The sequence below is a fragment of the Adiantum capillus-veneris genome, chromosome 22 (genome assembly GCF_014529385.1).
Source record: "Adiantum capillus-veneris isolate H3 chromosome 22, ASM1452938v2, whole genome shotgun sequence".
Classification (NCBI taxonomy): Eukaryota; Viridiplantae; Streptophyta; class Polypodiopsida; order Polypodiales; family Pteridaceae; genus Adiantum; species Adiantum capillus-veneris.
Window position 1 is genome coordinate 12,749,592 of NC_140952.1, and position 17,910 is coordinate 12,767,501.

The 17,910-nt window shown below is 45.0% G+C and overlaps 2 protein-coding genes and 1 pseudogene across 3 annotated transcripts; 1 reads left to right on the plus strand and 2 right to left on the minus strand.

The window, feature by feature from the left end:
• The first annotated feature begins 500 nt into the window (after positions 1-500).
• Positions 501-17,661, plus strand: LOC147428924 (uncharacterized). Its single transcript, XM_086494952.1, has 4 exons — positions 501-864; positions 1,042-1,109; positions 1,222-1,397; positions 17,008-17,661. The coding sequence occupies exons 1-4, from the start codon at positions 504-506 to the stop codon at positions 17,216-17,218; spliced, it is 816 nt and encodes a 271-aa protein (XP_086351078.1). The 5' UTR covers positions 501-503; the 3' UTR covers positions 17,219-17,661.
• On the minus strand, positions 2,975-4,475 carry LOC147428925 (uncharacterized). Its single transcript, XM_086494953.1, has 3 exons — positions 4,418-4,475; positions 4,219-4,237; positions 2,975-3,632 (listed from the first exon to the last, which is right to left on the minus strand). The coding sequence occupies exons 1-3, from the start codon at positions 4,473-4,475 to the stop codon at positions 3,461-3,463; spliced, it is 249 nt and encodes an 82-aa protein (XP_086351079.1). The 3' UTR covers positions 2,975-3,460.
• On the minus strand, positions 4,750-6,467 carry LOC147428926 (uncharacterized; annotated as a pseudogene). Its single transcript, XR_015185794.1, has 2 exons — positions 5,586-6,467; positions 4,750-5,491 (listed from the first exon to the last, which is right to left on the minus strand). The product of XR_015185794.1 is annotated as an uncharacterized LOC147428926 (transcript).
• Positions 17,662-17,910: the final 249 nt, after the last annotated feature.

Here is a 17,910-nt window from a genome sequence, read left to right on the forward strand (position 1 = left end):
ATTGTTTCATTGTCTATACCTAGAAGTGATTAGTAAACCATGTTTTGGGCACCCATTTGTGTGCATATTGTAGTGTGTAGGGGGTATCGTCTAGAGTAAGTTAAAAAAACAACAAGAATCTCATTGAGATATCCGTCTGGAAAGCAGGCGACATGTCATGTGGGCAAAGGCAGCTAGCTGGTAACAGGTGGGCACAGGTCGTTGACGTGGCGGGGGGGTTCAACGGTCATATTTTTTTTTAAAAATGAAATTGCTACGAGCAGCATCGTGGGCACTCGTATTCGTGGTGTTGATTGTCGCTGCTTGGGTTCGACACCTTCGCTGTCTGGGTTCGAATCCTGTGAGCCCGCTATTTTGTGTAGGCTTCAATAGAAGGCCTCAAGGTAATGGAATCTAGTAGAATCTCAGAATAAAATGAATAAAATAACCATATGGCAGTGTATAAAGACCCAACAATTGTAATGTGACGTGGCCAAAAAACAAACCTTCTAAACCTCAGAGCTATGGCGATGGCAGCGACGAGGTCAGGGCATGGATTGCTAGCGAGGTTATCATGGACTTTGCCGGGGAGGCTAGTGGGCCCCTCACTACCATGCAACACCCACAGGGCCTCAGGCGTAGTGTTTCTTTCTCTAAGACCGCGAGCTTTCCCCCGCATATTTGTAAGCTCTTTTCCAAGCCCTTCTGAACCATCATCATTATTAACATCATCATCAGCATCGGCTGCATCAGCATCATCGCCGTTTGCACCATCTTCGGGAGGCGTAGGGGCTACTATTCTTGATCCAAAGGATCGTCCCCGCATGCCTGCTGTGCCAGAGGAGCGTCCTAAGCCTACCACTGCTGTTGCTGTTGTTGAAGCCTGTAAGTATTGGCGAAGTTGTTTGCTAGTTTGTTTGGCCTCTGTGTTGCATTCGCAGAACTCACAGATTGCTGCCAAAATGAAGTCCTAAATGAAAATGGACTTCTTAATTAATGCTGATGCTACTGTTTGTTGTCAATCAGCCCTATCCATGTAAGTGCTTGGTTCCTTTTTTGCAGACTTGGACAAGCTTTGGAGGGACTTCTTCACAAATCCGCACAATTGGTTTGACAATAGGTTGAGAAGGGTGAGGGGATAAAAAGTTAATTCTGGTGAATGCGGCTTCTTGTGTTAGCTTAAAATTATATAGTGCTTCTTTAGTTGCTGCTTAACAGTGTATCTCATGTCTTGTTTAACAGAGAGCACCAAAATATGCTGATTATAAAAATAAGCTGACCAAAGAAGGGCTTTGGATCACAGCCAAGTGGAACCCACCATGGGTCCGGACAGAGCTTTCATTGATGACACATTTTCGTGCAGTTCCCTATGATGATCCTATGTGGGCTAAGAAAGCTGCAGAGGAAGAGGAAGAGAAGTAAATATTTTGGCCTTTTTTTGCTTCATTTGCAAATTCATGGAAACATTAGTAAGCCTGTTTCTATTTCATTTGCAACTTATGATATCAGTAGTAAACCTGGTACTTTTCTTTGTTAGTGGGGTATGGATGCTATTTATTCCTAGAAACAAAGCCTTTTTGGTCACTGCCGAATCCCATGAGCTGAATGGTTAAATTTATGTTTTGAATGGTTGTCTATGTATCACTGTGTTCGTGTATTGATGCATACACATATACACACACTCGCCTGTGAATGCATTACCAATAAAGGGGAGAGGAATTTTGGCAGCTACATGGAAGACTTTGCCACTTCTAACTGCTGGATTCCTCTCTCCTTTCTTCGTCCCTGGCCCTCTCCACTCTCCTTTGCTCTCTAGCTTTCTGTGAAGGAAAAGGAGCTGTATTCTGTGTACACAGACCTCTGGGGATGCTTGTGTCACGTGTGAGCTGATCAAGTACCTGTCTATAAGAAAATCCTTAGTGTGGGAGCTACCTTACATCATGGGGGGCATGTTTGCGGAATGCAAAGGACAGAGATGGTGCAAAATGCCAATCCTTAAGAACACTAAAGTGCAAGACCATGGTCTGAGGAATGAGCTCCAATGCTTTTCTGTCGACGAGGAGTCTGCTGATCCATCCCACTGGCTGTGCAGAGTATGCTTAAGTTCTGACCATATGTCTACCAATTTACCAAAGTATCATACATAGTTGGAAGGCGTTGCACTCAAGACATGTATGCAACAGATGACAACAAACCTTGTTTCTTCCTTTGGAATGTTCAAGATAATCAGTAGTAAATTCAATAAAAGTGAGGAGCTTAAAAGCCCACTTGTTGTTTGACTTAGTGTGTCACAAGATAGGCACCACGTGCCAATAGAAAAGAACAGACTGAACAGATTTTTAGCACTTCAATAACAACTGAATTGAAAGAGAGAGACGACACGCGACACGAAGTGGCGAAATTCCACCCCAGAGAGTATTGGCCTCAAACCTTGGCGCCCCTTTCGGTATTTCTTTATATTGCATCAACACAGTACAAGCCGGTTCTCCAGACTCTGCACCTTCTCCGGGAAGCATGCCAGAGAATGAGCCCTAACCTCATATTTAAAGGCCAAAAAGCAATTACAGTGAAAAAGCCTTCAAACTTAAAAGCATCTGGTCCAAAAGCAAAGCCAAAAAGCTGTCAGCGTAAATCACGGAAATTCGTACAGCTTGCCACGTCATCAGCCAGTGCAATTTTCGAAAATCTCCTTGCTGGGTTAGGGTTTTTGTAGTTTTAGGGTTAGGGTTTTCAGAATTAGGATTTTAGCAATTAGGGTTTCTGGCAAAAATTAGGGTTAGGGTTTCTGCTCTCGGGCAACCACGTCATCACTTTGTGACACTTCTTCTGTTACTTGTTCTTCTTAGGGTTTAGGCCCCTTGGCCGACATCTGCAAGTTGGCTCCCTTCTTCAGGGCTTTGACACGTCAGCAGTTTCTTACATAGTGACACACTATTTTGATGTTTTGATCTCTAGCGCTTCTAGTATTTTTGCTCTAGCTTGACAAATGCTAGCCTTTATCATGGCTGAGTATGGCCACCATCTCCGGGGTGATAGAAACTGAGCTGTTGGTTTTATAGAGTACGTTCAAAGCATAGTTGACACGTACGGTCACGTACGATGGTTACACGTACGAAGACGTGCGGTACTAATCAAACTAAAAAAATTTAGACGTACGTTGACGTAACGTACGATGCAAAAAAATAAATCATATATTTTTCAGAGCTTTTACTCTATTATGAGTAACTACTTAGTATTAAGTACATACAACTCAAAGGAGATGTCTTACAAGTAAGAACATTAAAGATTTGGCCATGGACATTGGAAACGGCAATGTTCGAAAAAAGATGATCATGATTGCATTTGATTTCATAATTCATTACATAAGTAGAGAGTCGAGGCTCGAGAGATACAAGTGACAAAAAGTAGTACAAAAAAGTAGTGACACAACTCATAGTCTCATGGCCCATGGGTACAAACTTTAAAGCATAAAGAGAGAGTTCTAAGTGCTCATATCGCTCTCATCACCGGAGTTGTGGTCCGAGCTTGAGCTAGAGGTAGCTGCATCATCCTCATCACTACTTGCATCAGATGCACTAGATGCAAGACCATAATCTCCCTCACTAAGGATGTTGCCCTCATCATCAAACTCTGGCTCTCTAGGATCCGCAGGTCTAGAAATGGACACATTCTCCAAAGTGGTGTCCGCCATAGTAGATCCGCTACCCGAGCCTCGCCGCACATAGGTCCTGGGTGTCCGTGCCGACGCTCTTCCACTCCCACGAGCAACCGAAGTGGAAGCTCCTCTACCTGTAGTTGCCAAAGCTCGCACAACCACCTTCTTGCGGGACCGTGTGCGAGAGACACGGCGATCAATCTCCTCCAACTCCAAGTAGAGGTCTCGAAATATTTGCTCCTCCTCTGGATCACGATCTTTGTTGAGACTCTTAAGAGTCTCAATGGAGAGCTTGCATTCATCTACATTCACCTATTTGTCATTTACAACATGCAAGAAGATTAATGGAGTTAGCAATTTGGTATGCCAAAAATATGAGCACATGATACATCATACATGTGAAAGCATAAATAAAGAGTATGATGTAGCCAACTCAATTACCTGCCTAGCCATTGGCATCTCGTGCATGAACCTCAACATGCGTAAATTGGAGCGACAATAGATAAGCCGCTCCAATTGCTTCGTAGAAAGCTTGTTGCGGATCTTGGTGTGTATAAGAGAATACGCCGACCAATTCCGCTCACATGCACCCGATGAGCAATCCTAGAGCACATAGATGATAGAAGAGAGGCATGAGATTTGAATTGTGGGAATTTTCAATTGAGAGGTGACTTATGTGATATGTCACATGAATGATGAATGTCAAATGATGACATGATTGAGATTATAAATTTATAATTTATGGTATGGTATTATGTATAATTATTAATATATATGATATACCTGTCCAAGAACCCTCAATGCCACCCTTTGAAGGTGAGGCAATTGATAGCCAAAACATTCCCACCAAAAGAGAGGCTTCACTAACGAATCCCTCTTCCAACACACCGAGGAAGCGAATGCCGTGCCTCTTTGGTCTCCATAGTTGATGAGCTCTTGGAGAAACTCTCCATGGTGTTCTTCATTGAGTATCTTTGGAAGGTACTTGTCGCGCTCCTCTTGAAGTGCTTGATCCGCAAAGATTGATGGCTTTTTGAAAGCCGGATGCAAGAGGGTGGCAAAGCCATGGATTGGTCGCCTCATCCAATCCCACCGCTTTTTAACAAGGAAGAGAATGTCATCTCTCTTTGGAGAGTCCTCCAACACATCACTACAAAGAGAGAGAAAGATAGTCAAGCATGGAAGGGTAGAACCGTAGATAGAAAAAGACAACTTACAATGTACATAAATCATAAGGTGATATGTTTACCGTGAACCATCGGGTGCTCCATCAAGAATGGTGGATCTCTCAATCTCCTTGTAAGCCTCCTCCATGAAGTGGTAAAGGAGACCTATGGTAGACCCTTCCATGTCGGTCATCCGAAGCACCTTATACAATGGCAATACCACCATGACAAGACCCTTGACCTCTTGCCAAAACTCCTCCTTCAAGCAAAGCCGTTGGATGGCCTTTGCATCTTGTTGGGATGATTGGGTCTCTTCTTCAATCCATGCTTTGAACTCATCCGAGACCATTGTCTTTTGCAAGTTGGCTTGCACATCATAGAGGCGCTCAAGGAGGAGCCACATAGCGGCAAAGCGTGTTGCGGAAGGCTTCTTCAACTCCAAGCCGGAGTAAGTGCGATATATCGCAAGTACTCTCACCTTTTTGTTGATGAAGTTGACGATGGAGAGGGCTTGGGATAGAATGTCCTTTACCCAAGGTAGGTCGCCAATGTCCTCCAAGAGGAGGTCAATGCAATGTGATGCACATGGAGTCCATACTATGTGTGGATACTCCGCCTCTAGCTTTTTGGCCATGGAAGCACAATTGGAGGCATTGTCAGTGATTACTTGAATGACGTTGCTTGGACCGATCTACATATGGAGAAAGAAGGGAAAGTGAGAAGAGCCAAGGCAAAAGACAAAATTGAAAATAGTAGATACTTGAGAGTGGAATCAAAAATTTTACCTCTTTTATGGCTTGACGAATGTGGCGGTAAATGAAGGCACCCGTGACCTTTTTCCCCCTTGCTCCCGCATCAACCGCTCGCAAGAAGTAGGTGCCAAGAGGGCATGAGACAAGGATATTAATGATTCCCCTCTTCTTGCGGTCACTCCATCCATCGGTGAGAATAGAGCAACCATACTTTACCCATCCGGCACGCACGGGGTCAAGAGACTTGTCGATTCGTGCCCTCTCTTCATCAAGCTTTTTGGTGCGCATGTCATGGTATGACACTCCCGTCCACCCTTCACATGGACCAACCGCGGCAATAGCCTTCACCATGCGTTTCCAACGATCCGTGCGAAGAATATGAAAAGAGAGATTGCACTCAATGATGGTGCGTGCAATCTCTATCTCCGCTTGTCGTTGCCTCTCTTTGAGGAAAGACAATGGACCGGAAGTTCCACCCACCGTTTGTGCAAGAGTAGGTTGCTTTGGAGGCCGCCCACCATGACTTCTTTTGCTCTTCTTTGAGACGCTACCACCCTCGGTGGAGGCCATGGTAGCGCCGCCGGATGCAACGGACATTGATGGAGAAGCATCCTCTCCCGAATTGGAGAGATCATGGTCGGGCGGAACCACCTCCTCCGATGCCTTTGCAACCGCCTTGCGCGTCTTCAAGGGGAGATACTTTGCTTTGCACTCTTGGAGAATGTCGTCGGGGATATTCGGACAAGGACCCGCTTCCCCTCCCACCTTGGTCAAGTGGATGATAAGGCGGGTGGAGCTTGAGGTCATAGTCTTCGGGCAATATTTGCAATACCATTTGCAAACATTTTACTTGTTCTTCACCCTTTCAAAGTAGCGGCAATGCTTGTTGAAGGCTTCATGAAGAGCGGGCGGCATTATGGAGAGCTTGAGGGATGGGGAGTGATGAGAGAACTTTAGAGTAATGGAGAGCTTGAAGGAGATGGATGGAGATGAAGGGAGCTTAAGGAATAATGGAGAGCTTGAAGGAGATGAAGAAAGCTTGAGCCTTGAAGGAACAATGGAAAGCTTGAAGGAGATGAAGGGAGCTGGAAGGAGTAATGGAGAGCTTGAAGACTTGATGGAGTGCCAAAGCTTGAAGCCTTGGCCCTTGATGAATGGAGAGAGCTTGAGGGAGCTTGAGTAGGGAAGGAGATGAATGAGAGAGCTTGAGGGATATATGGAGAAGAAGAGAGGGTGGGCAACCTTATATAGGTTTTGAGGAGAGAGGGAGAAGAGGGTTAAAGAGAGAGCATGCTTCAAAATTCAAATTCCATGTGCCATGGCCATAGCCCATGTGGCTTTGTGTGTGTGTGGATGTTGGGGGGGGGGGGGGGGGGGGGGGGGGGGGGGGGGGGGGGGGGGGGGGGGGGGGGGGGGGGGGGGGGGGGGGGGGGGGGGGGGGGGGGGGGGGGGGGGGGGGGGGGGGGGGGGGGGGGGGGGGGGGAACAGTCAAAAAAGTCCGCCAACGGTCACTTTTTTTTGATCGGACGGAACCCGGACGGAACGGACGGGACGTTCTGTTCGACGGACGTGGACAACCCTGGTTCAAAGCATGAATGACCTCTATACAAACCTGCACCTAGTCTTGCGCACTGACGATGCGAGTAGGGATGTCATAACTGCTGTCCAAGCTATGCATGATAAAGGTGATAATCTTATTCTTCTTGGTTGGACAAGCAGCGAAGTTGAGGTCACATATTGTCATGTTTGGATCTTTGTACCTCTTTGGTTATTTTCAGCCTCTTCTTCGTAGGTTTGTAACTTTGTAGCAGTAATCATTTCTAGTATTTAGCTTACATTAAGACTTAGGAATTTGTTCCTTTAGAGGTTGTTGTGTGGAGTCTGATTTCTAGGATTAAGTCTTTGAGATGTCTTATCCTTTTTAGTTTAAAGTTGAGTACTTGTTTCAAGTTTTAGCCAAGTAAGCTGCTTCAACTTAGTTTGCGTATGTCTTTTTTAAAAACATTTTTAAGGAATAATGGTTTGTTTTATCTACTTTTGTTTAGTAGCAGATAAAGTGATTTTTTTTTCTTTCGTGTCCCTTGCTTTTGTAGTTTTGTGAGTGCTTTATCCCCTCTTATAATTCGTGAGTTCAGACTATTCTGAACTTATGAGGTTTATATATATCAACAATCGGACAACAAAGGAAAAGTGCCTAGGGATGGCTGAGATGGGAGGGCAACCGGCTGCAGATGGGGCTGGGTTTAGGCTGCAAAAAATGCCAGCACTGAGTACAGCTAAGGGGGGGAGCTCTTCATAGAAAATGCCAGGGGTTCTGTGGGCTTAAGAAGGCTGAAAATGTCCTCCAGATCTGGGCGCTAGAGATGAGACACAGCTTGCTTTTATAGGGGTTTTGGAGTCACACTGTTCATAGGTCAGCAAGCGCACCAAGTGTGTACATGAGCTCACACTTACTTATAGGGTACTGTGAGGCTCATATCGCCCAACCTAGTAATCCATTCTACCTGGACCATGAGCTTTCACTCTGCCTAGGTTACATGCTGGTGTGCGGGATTCCCACGTGTGTACAAAGCATAAACGCATAGAGTTTCCATCATCCTTTGGAATGCTGGCGGTGCATTGGTCAAGCCGAAGGGCATGACTCTATAGGCAAAAACTCTCCATTCTGTAGCAAAGGCTGTTTTATGTTGGTCCTTGGGATCTATTGTCAATTGGTTGTACCCAAAGAAGCCGTTTAAATAACTATAAGCTTCCTTGCTAGCTACCCATTCTAGCACGTGATTAGTGATGGAAAGAGGATAGCTATCTCGGATAGTGGCAGAGTTCACTTTTTTGAGATTTATACACACTCTGAGGAGTTTACCATTTTGTTTTTGGCACCACAACAATTGGTGATACCCAATCTGTGTGTTCTATCTCATAGATAAACTTTGCTTCTTTGAATTTTTCTATCTCTTCTTTGATTTTTTTGTCAAAGGTCTCATTTTTTGTCAATCATTATAGTGTATGAGATATTGGATCCACTCCTTTGAGATCTCTATATGACCATTCAAAAACATATCTATATTCCTTCAACGTCCTTATGAGAATCTCTTCTTCTTCTTGCGACAGATCTATAGCTATGTATGCAGGTCTCGGCTCTTCTCTAGGCTTTGCTAGGTTGATTTGTTTCGCATTATCTGGCCCTTTATAGGATTTCCCCGATTCTGTTAATTGTTGTAATGGTTGCTCGACAACAATCCTGCGATCTTGCAAAGTGTATTTTTTACAGTGAGATGGAACATTGATTTCTCCATGTTTATCACTATCTGATTTGTAACAAACTGCTGAAGTGTCAAAGCCTAAAGAATGGAGCCAACTTACAAATGTGGTCGAGGGGCCTAAACCCTAAGAAGAACAAGTAACAGAAGAAGTCCTACCAACTTATGGGGACCCCGTCAAGTGACATAAAGGATTAAAATAAAGCAAGATCCAGACACACGCAAAAACTGATGACGTGGCAGATTTTCGAAAATTGCGCTGGCATGATGACGTGGCAGGCTGTACAGATTTCCCCGTTTTGCGCTGGTTGATGACGTGGTAGGCTGTACGGATTTCCGTAAATTACGCTCGGAGCTTTTGGCATTGCTTTTTAGACCATAAGCTTTTGAGTTTTGAAGGCTTTTCACTATAACTGCTATTCAGGCCAAGGGCCTCTAAATATGAGGTTAGGGCTCATTCTCTGGCATGCTTCCTCGAGAAGGTGCAAAGTCTGGAGTACCGGCTTGTACTGTGTTGATGCAATATAAAGAAATACCGAAAGGGATGCCTAGGTCTTTGGCAACAATTTTAAAAATTATGTTCTGCTTGAAAACATCCAGCACATCGGCCTTCTTGTAATAGAGTTTCTCGTTGTTGTAGCGTCAAATGAGGCCTTTTCACGAGAATCTTGGGAATTTGTTCGTTGTGGCAGAGGATTGTGATTATTTGCCAGCTGGTCTGTTGTAGTAAACTCTAGTCTTCCTTTCATCAGCTAAGAGCTTGTATCTGACCGCAGCATGGTTAATGAATTCTTGCATAGTAGAGATTTGTTTAGAGAGACAATATTCTTGTAATGGTGATGGTAGTCCAATTGTTTAGCGCTCGCATTGGTCCTTCAAGGTAATCAACCTGAAGAAAGACACCGGAAGGTAAACATCGAGGAACCTTTGGTTGTAGTCAAGCATTTTCAAGTTTTCCCATTCTGACAGAATCTATACCTCCAAGTTTGTGTAGCTTCGTGCGAAAATAGTCTCGAAAGCTTGCTAAGTCCTTGGAGCATGCGGCTGGGTAGCAATTTAGCTCCACCATTGTATAGCATTATCTTTGAGAAATCTTGTGTCTCGAGAGATCTTTGATTCTTCTGTGTAGTTCCCCAAGGCATAAATGTTGTCAAACTGTTGTAGGGCTTTTTTCCCATCTTTCACTCCAAAAGAAATTGAAATTTTACAATAGTCTCCCCGTCCTTGAAGTCCTTTGGTTGATGTGGCGCAAACTCCGGATGTGGATAATAGGGATATTCGTATGGGCTCCAACCATTGTACCCAGGAGGTGGTGCTGGTGGGGGAGGTGGTGGCAACAACGGTGGCAGATGTCACCAGCATGTGACTACTATCTATCCTTTTTGTTGATTTCTTTCTTATTATTTATTTATTTTCACTTTTTGGAAACACCCCTCGGGAAATCTAACTGCCCTGCATTGCATAGCTAGTGTGGAACTGTTCAGAGGGAGTCCAAGCCTGAGGGCAAGAGAGAGAGAGCACTAAGGTTGGACAAGGACTATGGTTAGCCAAAGTGGGGTCATTGACTAGCCAAAGTGGAATCCTTTGCTACAGAGGCTACATTTCAGTTCTTGGTGTGGCTGCAGTGTACAAAGAGGGTCAGATGACCTAGAAAGATACAATGGCAGCATCTCCTAAAATTTAGGGAACTGCTATTTTGGGCCGAGAAATGTGTTGCGTCATTACCTCCAGTATGACTAGGGGAACATTTTATTACTCTGCAGTGAAGTCAATTGGGCAACCGGTTGGGAGATTTTTAGGCGGCAACCCCGAAACGGGAAATGGCCTGTAAATGTGCCAAGTGGCACATTTCTGTGCACTTTCCTCATGCATGAAGAGGGGGCGCTGATTTTAGAGAGGGGAGGGGCTCATTTTCTCTCTGTCCTCACAGGTGAGAGCTTCAATGGAGTGCTTGCTTACCTCTTATGTACAGTGCGGTGCCAGGAGTGATGCCTTGCACGCTACACATTGCCCTCTCTCTCCCCTATGGCAGTATGTTATGCCCCTCTAGTGGGCTTTTCATTTGACCAATGTATAGTTGTGTGGGTTCATGCGCGATTGCCGAGGCAAGAGCCTCTTGCACAGGTACTGGATTAGCTAGCGGCTAATCCCCCGTAGGTACAGGTGAATTCGGAGAGGTTTCACGTGCGAAATCTCGTCCGATTCAAAGGGCAAGTAGCCCTACAGGTGCGGGAGCTCGAGGACTTGCTACGGATGCGACCGGCACGCAAAACGGAGCCCGAAACAGTGAATTACAGCCTGCTGTGTATTTTTGCAGGTTTAGGGTTTTGGCCCTAAACGGACCCTAATACCCCCAGGAGGTTCGAGGACGCAAGGGGACCGCTGTACAGGTGATCTGGCGCATTTTTGGGGCAGAAAACAGAGCATTCAGCGTGCTGCAGATTCTCGCGAGGTTGTGCAAAGTGTCCGTATGCGTCGAGAAAGTCATCCAATGCGTGGGAATACTAACTGTGAAGGGTCCTAGTACAGTTATGCTACCGAAATCGGGCCAGAACAGTTGAAATTCAGCCAAGGTTGTGCAGGGCAGCTTGTAGGGATCCACAGCTTTTATTCCCTCTTTTAAAGAATAAAGAAATATCGAAAGGGGCGCCTAATTTAGGGGCCAGTCTGGTGTCGGTCTTCTCATACAGGTGCAATCTAGCAGCCTGTATCCCTTTCCCCTTTGTTGTGTCCTGAAAGTATAGGTAAAGTGGGCGACAAATTAAATGGGTGAAAGCAAATAAGGTTTAAGTCTAAGGTCTACCGCCGTTTTTGGATTAAACAGGCCGGTTTCATGGTTCCAGAGGTGGTTGCATTGGCGGATCAAGGTGAGACGGTTGTACCATGTTCTTGAAAACTCCCTCAATTGGAATAGAAAACTGAGTAGGTTGTCGATTAGAGGCTCTTTGCAGAACCGGGAGATTCTACCAAGGCTCAAAGTGGCGTAGCTCCATCCCTAGAGTGTATTGGCCCTAAATTGTGGCGCCCCTTTCAATATTTCTTTATATTGCTTCAACGAGGTACAACACTGGCAGCTTTGCTCTGCATCTTCACGTAGTAGAGTGCTAGAGAGTTAGCCCTTGTACATATTTAAAGACCCTTGGCTATCCAGAAGCAATTACATGGAAAACAACAAGTTCTAGAAGCATCTGGTCCCCAAAAGCTAGCGCCATCAGGGGTTGTCCGTACAGCAGCGCCACATTATCAGCCTTCCGTACAGCTGCCATATTAGCATGTCAATGCAAATCCTGGGCGTCTGTTTGGTAGGCCATGTCATCAAACGTTTCTACGCAATTTTAATGTGTGTGTGTGTGTGTGTGTGTGCGCTTTAGGCCCCATCGGCTGGGGTTCCATACGTTGTTGGGGGTTAGGATTAATATCCTAACCCATTTTAATAATTGGGCCACTCGACGAGGATCTATAAGTTGGTGAGGACTTCTTCGGTTTAGGCCCCTCGGCCAAGAGACACAGGTTGGCAAGGGTCTTTAGTGGCTTGACACGTCAGTAGTTTGTGACACCTCTTCTAGGGAGGTATGTAGTAGTATTCAATTCTAGTCTTAGCTTACATCATGTAAGGTGCAACAACTTTGCTCAAGATGAGTGCTCCGAACTGTGCTCAAGGTTCCTTTTACTTACGGAAGGGAGAGTCTTCCGTTCCTTTAGTGAGAGAGTGCAATGGACACAAACAAAGTGAATGAACACAGTGAATGGAAGTGCATGAGACTGAGAGATAGAGAAGAGAATACGACACCAGAGACGTAAAACCCTCCTCCGAAGGCCCCACTCTCTATGGCGAGAGCGGTCTGCTTATGATTGCACAAATCTCTACAATGCTTGGACTTGCCGACGATGTCGACGACGATGAGGACGACGACGAGACGGGCTGAAATCTGTAAGGGCTAATGGCAGAAATCTGCAAATCTTGTATCTGCTGAATTCCGACTCTATGTCAATGACGACGGCGATGACGACGATGCAACGACGACGCGCTGAAAACGCAGATGCTGAAATCTGCGTTTTCCGGGCTGAAACTGTAAACCTTGCGGAAACTGACCGTGCGGCGAGGATCTGCTGCGGGAAGGTGAGATTTGCGAGGTTTGGGACTTGATTTGCGGTGTCTAAGGGCTGAAAACTTAAAACGCTGATGCTTCTTGGTGTTCCGTCGCGTGAATCTGCAAAACGCTGGGGCTGATCTGCAAATAAAAAACGCTAGGGCTGAAAATGGTTCTACTGTCGCCGGATGTTCTGCAAATGCAAAACGCTAGGCTGATCTACTGTGTCGTGATGACGCCGGGCTGATCTGCTGTGCACAAATCGCCAAGGCTGGTCTTGTAGATGAAAAATGCTAGGGTTGCCCTGCTGATGCAGAAAACGCTAGGCCTCTTGGGTTCTGCTGAGAAGTTACCCGTTGAGCGAGTGCTCCTGCTGCCTCTTCTGCCAGAAAGTGCTAACTGTGGTTTGCTTATATATTAACTTAGCAAAATTGCCCTACCTACTCTCCAACAAAAGTCACTTAATAAATAATAAGTGAAAAATAATAAAAATAGGAAAATTAGGCCTATGCACTGTAAAAATGCTATTGATGGGATCTTACTAGAATTTGATGGTTACGCTGTGTGCAACCAGAGGACATGCATCTAATCTAAGTGTCTGGACATGCACGGTCTGCGAACAGACTCACAAAAGTGCCAGAACACTTTCTATTCTAGACTGACTTGACTGAATTGAACCCTGATCATGTTGTAGCTTGTCCACGGACACATAGGGTTGGATGTGTCACGTGACATTCCCTCCTTTTCAAAGTGAGGTATTGATACCGAACTGTATGGCATCGAGGAAGATCGCCAATAGCATCCACTCTGATGTGTGGTCGTGCGGTACTTGAACTTCATAAGGGTCTGCAATGCTTGCTTCTTTGGGCCGCGCCGAAAGCGATACAAAGTCTTCTGTGGCTCCTTCAATGCTTCAACTTCGTCGAGAGTCATGCTTCTTTCTTGTTCAAAAATCTCCATGGATAAAAATTCCTGAAACCATTTCCAACACAAAACCATGAACATACCTATTCCATGTAAAGTGACTGGAAAAAATCTTGTCTTCCTCAAAGACTGTGCATGTGATGTAGATGAACAAAGAGACGAAATGCCAAACCGTTCACCACACACATGCAAACAATGAGATAGAATCTTTCTCGTCTGATTTAAAGCAATCAACTGTGGCAATTCACCACAGAAATGCCCATGCTTGGTGCTCATACGTCCTTGTGCTTGTTCTACGAATGTATCATGCCAAGGAAGAGACATGGAATGTGACTTTCTTACATACATACTTTTCAGCTTTTCATGAGAAATCCGCATACATCTGTGCTCATTCATGAGTGAAACGTGCTCAACGTACAATATGTCATGCCTAGGAAAAGGGATCACATAAAGACGCTAACGAAAATACAGGAAACGATCACGAATGAAACACTCGAACAATGCGTGTTGACGAATTATTTGAACACATAGTACTTCCTGTGAGGGTTCTTCGGACCTAGGCTCGAGAGCCAAGATCGGTCCTTCGTGATTGATCAAATCTGCAACGAGGTTAGCTTCGCTAGAAAAAGCATCAACTAACTCATCATCCTTGTGAACAATCACGTCATCTTTATGTAAATCATCATGTTTGTGAGAAATCACATCTTTATCATGCAAATCATCATGCTTGTCATTGCCATCCAAATCATCATGCTCATCATTATCATTCAAATCATCATGCAAATCATTGTCATTCAAATCATCATGCAAATCATGTGTGTCTTGCTTTGGACTGAGAGAAGTAGAGACTGAGAGAGTCTCCCTTTCCTGATTCTGTGCAAAGTGCGCCTGCACTTGAGAAAAAAGTCGCCACAACTCTTTCATGTGTTGATCGCTCTTCTCTTGTCTTGCTTTGTTCTCGCGGTCATATTCTGCTTGTCTTTCGTTGTTTTTGCGATCAAATTTGGCTTGTCTTTCTTTGGCTTCCAAGCGTGCTTGCTCTCAAGCGCTGTGGCTGCCATTCTTTCTTGGTATTTGCGCTCTATGGTTGCTATTCTTTCTTCGCTTTCTAACTTCCTGTCGATCATCCTCTTGTCGAAAGCCTCCATAGGAGTTAGTGCAATCCTTAGTGTAGATGGAGAAGGGTGAGGGTCGGAAAAACCTCCTGGTGGGGAAAATTCTTCTTCGCCTCTCTCATGCTCATCACCTCCAAGCGAAGTATCCATTCTGCTTCGAGTGATGACCATCCACTGAAGTCTTGGGTTCTTGTGGGTTCTTGTGGTCTTGGGTTCTTAAGTTCACGAGGAACTTGGGTTCTTGTGGGTCTTGGGTTCTTGAGGGTCTTGAGTGCTTGAGGTTCTTGAGGGTCTTGAGGTTCTTGAGGTTCTTCTTTCGCTTGCAATCTGTGTTAGAGAAGGATCTTCTCTTCACCCGAGTTCTGCTCTTTTCCGCGGGCGCACCCCTTGGCGGCCTTGCGCTCACACCAAGGTTTCTTTTTTCCACCTCACGTCGATTGGCCGGCTGCTAAGTGCACGGTCCGCTCTCGATTAGTGAAAAGAGGCACAAGGGGAGGTTGGACAAGCCCTTCTTTCTTGGATTTCCTGTCACTCTTCAAACAAACATGATTAGGAATCAACACGCCCAAGTGAATTTGGGTTCGTGCGACCTCAACAAGCAAAATTTTTTTTGTGGTTCTTGTGGTTCTTTCCTTGAGTGATACAGAATACTGTCAAAGCTCTGATACCAATGTAAGGTGGAGTGGAATGAATGTTTGAACTTTGCTCAAGATGAGTCGTAAGGTGGAGCGGAATGAATGTTTGAACTTTGCTCAAGATGAGTGCGCTCAAGGTTCCTTTTACTTACGGAAGGGAGAGCCTTCCGTTCCTTTAGTGAGAGAGTGCAACGGACATAAACAAAGTGAATGGACATAGTGAATGGAAGTGCATGAGACTGAGAGATAGAGAAGAGAATACGACACCAGAGACGTAAAACCCTCCTCCGAAGGCCCCACTCTCTATGGCGAGAGCGGTCTACTTATGATTGCACAAATCTCTACAATGCTTGGACTTGCCGACGATGAGGACGACGACAAGACGGGCTGAAACCTGTAAGGGCTAATGGCTGAAATCTGCAAGTATTCTATGGCTGAAATCGCTGATTCAATGAGGCTGAAAAACGCTGCTGCAGGGCTGAGGTTTTCAAGGGGTTGAAAATGCTATCTGCAAAGGCTTCGTCTTGCTGAATTTCGCCAAGGCTGAAAACTCTACACTAAAATCTCTGGGCGATGTTGCTTGCTTGAGAAATCGCTAGGTACTGAAGTGTATGGCGATGGGTTGCTGATGCAAAAACGCCAGAGCAGGTGAGTCTTAGCGATGATTCTCAAAAACGCTAGGGAGGCTTGTTGGAGAAAAACGCTAGGTGTGGGGATGTCTTTGCTTGGAGGAAAGTCCACCAAGGGTCTTGCTGAGAAGTTGTCTGTTGAGCTTGGGCTCCTGCTGCCTCTTTTGCCAATTAGTGCTAGTCTAGGTTTGCTTATATATTAACTTAGCAAAATTGCCCTACCTACTTTCCAACAAAAGTCACTTAAAAATAATAAGTGAAAGATGTCAAAAATAGGGAAAATAGGCTAGATGCACTGGAAAATTCCCCTGAAGGATTTTGATGGATTTTGATGGGAATGCTTATGATCATGCTGTGTGCAACCAGAGGATATGCATCTAATCTAAGTGTCTGGACATGCACGGTCTGCGAACAGACTCATAAAAGTGCCAGAACACTTCCTATTCTAGACTGACTTGACTGAACTGAACCCTGATCATGCTGTAGCTTGTCCACGGACACATAGGGTTGGATGTGTCACGTGACACATCAGGATTTAAGAATTTGTTATATCAGTTGTCGTGTGGAGTTTTCTAGGATTAAGCCTTTGTGATGCTTTATTCTTGTTTGCTTAAAGTTGAGTTCTTGTTTCAAGTTTTCCTTCTCAAAAGAATTTTTAAGTGATTAATGATTTGTTTTTATCTAGATTTGTATAGTAACAAATTAATTGGCGGACAAGCAGACAATATAAACTTATGAAAAAGTAGCATTAGCAGTGCAGGTTCATGTGTTTTCTCTAATTTGGAATGTATGATGTTGCAGGAGAGAGAAGCCACCTCTAGTGCCTCCAGGAGCCTGGCTACAGGAGGAACTTAAGGCAAAGAGGGCCGCAGCGGCAGCGGCAGCGGCAGCAGCAGCAGCAGCTGTAGGAACAGTCTCTAGCACAGCTACGGTTGAGACTTGGCGTCGGAGTGATACACCCAGTCCCACTTCATCAGCTCCTGCATCTGACTTCAGACAAGAGCAGCAATAACACTTGGTTTCAACCCATGTCGTTTATGTCTCAAAGCACAGGTGAATGTGCTGGGCCTGTTCATCCATCCAAGTCAGTGGGTCAATCTTGAATGAAATCACGCTTTTATGCCGATCAAATCTCCATTCCTCTCATGCTGTTGGAATTCTTATCTAGGAGTTGAATGTACTCCTATGCATACGCTTGAACTGTGGTTGATACAGATGTGCTCTCGACTTCTGTTTACCCTCATGTGTAAAGCTTGGGCTGGTCAAGTCGTTCAGATGTACTTGAGCTGGTTCTAAATGTTGTGTATCGAAGTTTCTACAAGGAACTGTGAGCGGACATGAGATTCCTTTTTCTTTTTCAAGGACCTGGAACATTCTGATTTCGTTTAGTAAAATGTGGCTGTGTTAAGAAACTGTTGCAACTATTCAGCTAAAGGTCTTGCTTTGTTGAACACTTCCGATGCTTTCCTCTATGTGATTATTCATGTGGAAGATTAGTGTTCCTACAGGTTACCTGATGTTGGTGGAGAGGTATGCCTTCAAATCCAGTAATTTAGATGTCTTGGGGATGCAAAACTATGATGTACGAGTCGATTTCTCTTTTCAATCTTGAGCCGAAAGATCTGTACACTTGCGAGAGTGCTTTGGTTCATTTGTGCTAATATGTGGACAAGCCTCTAAGAAAGCCACGTCTATGGTACTAGG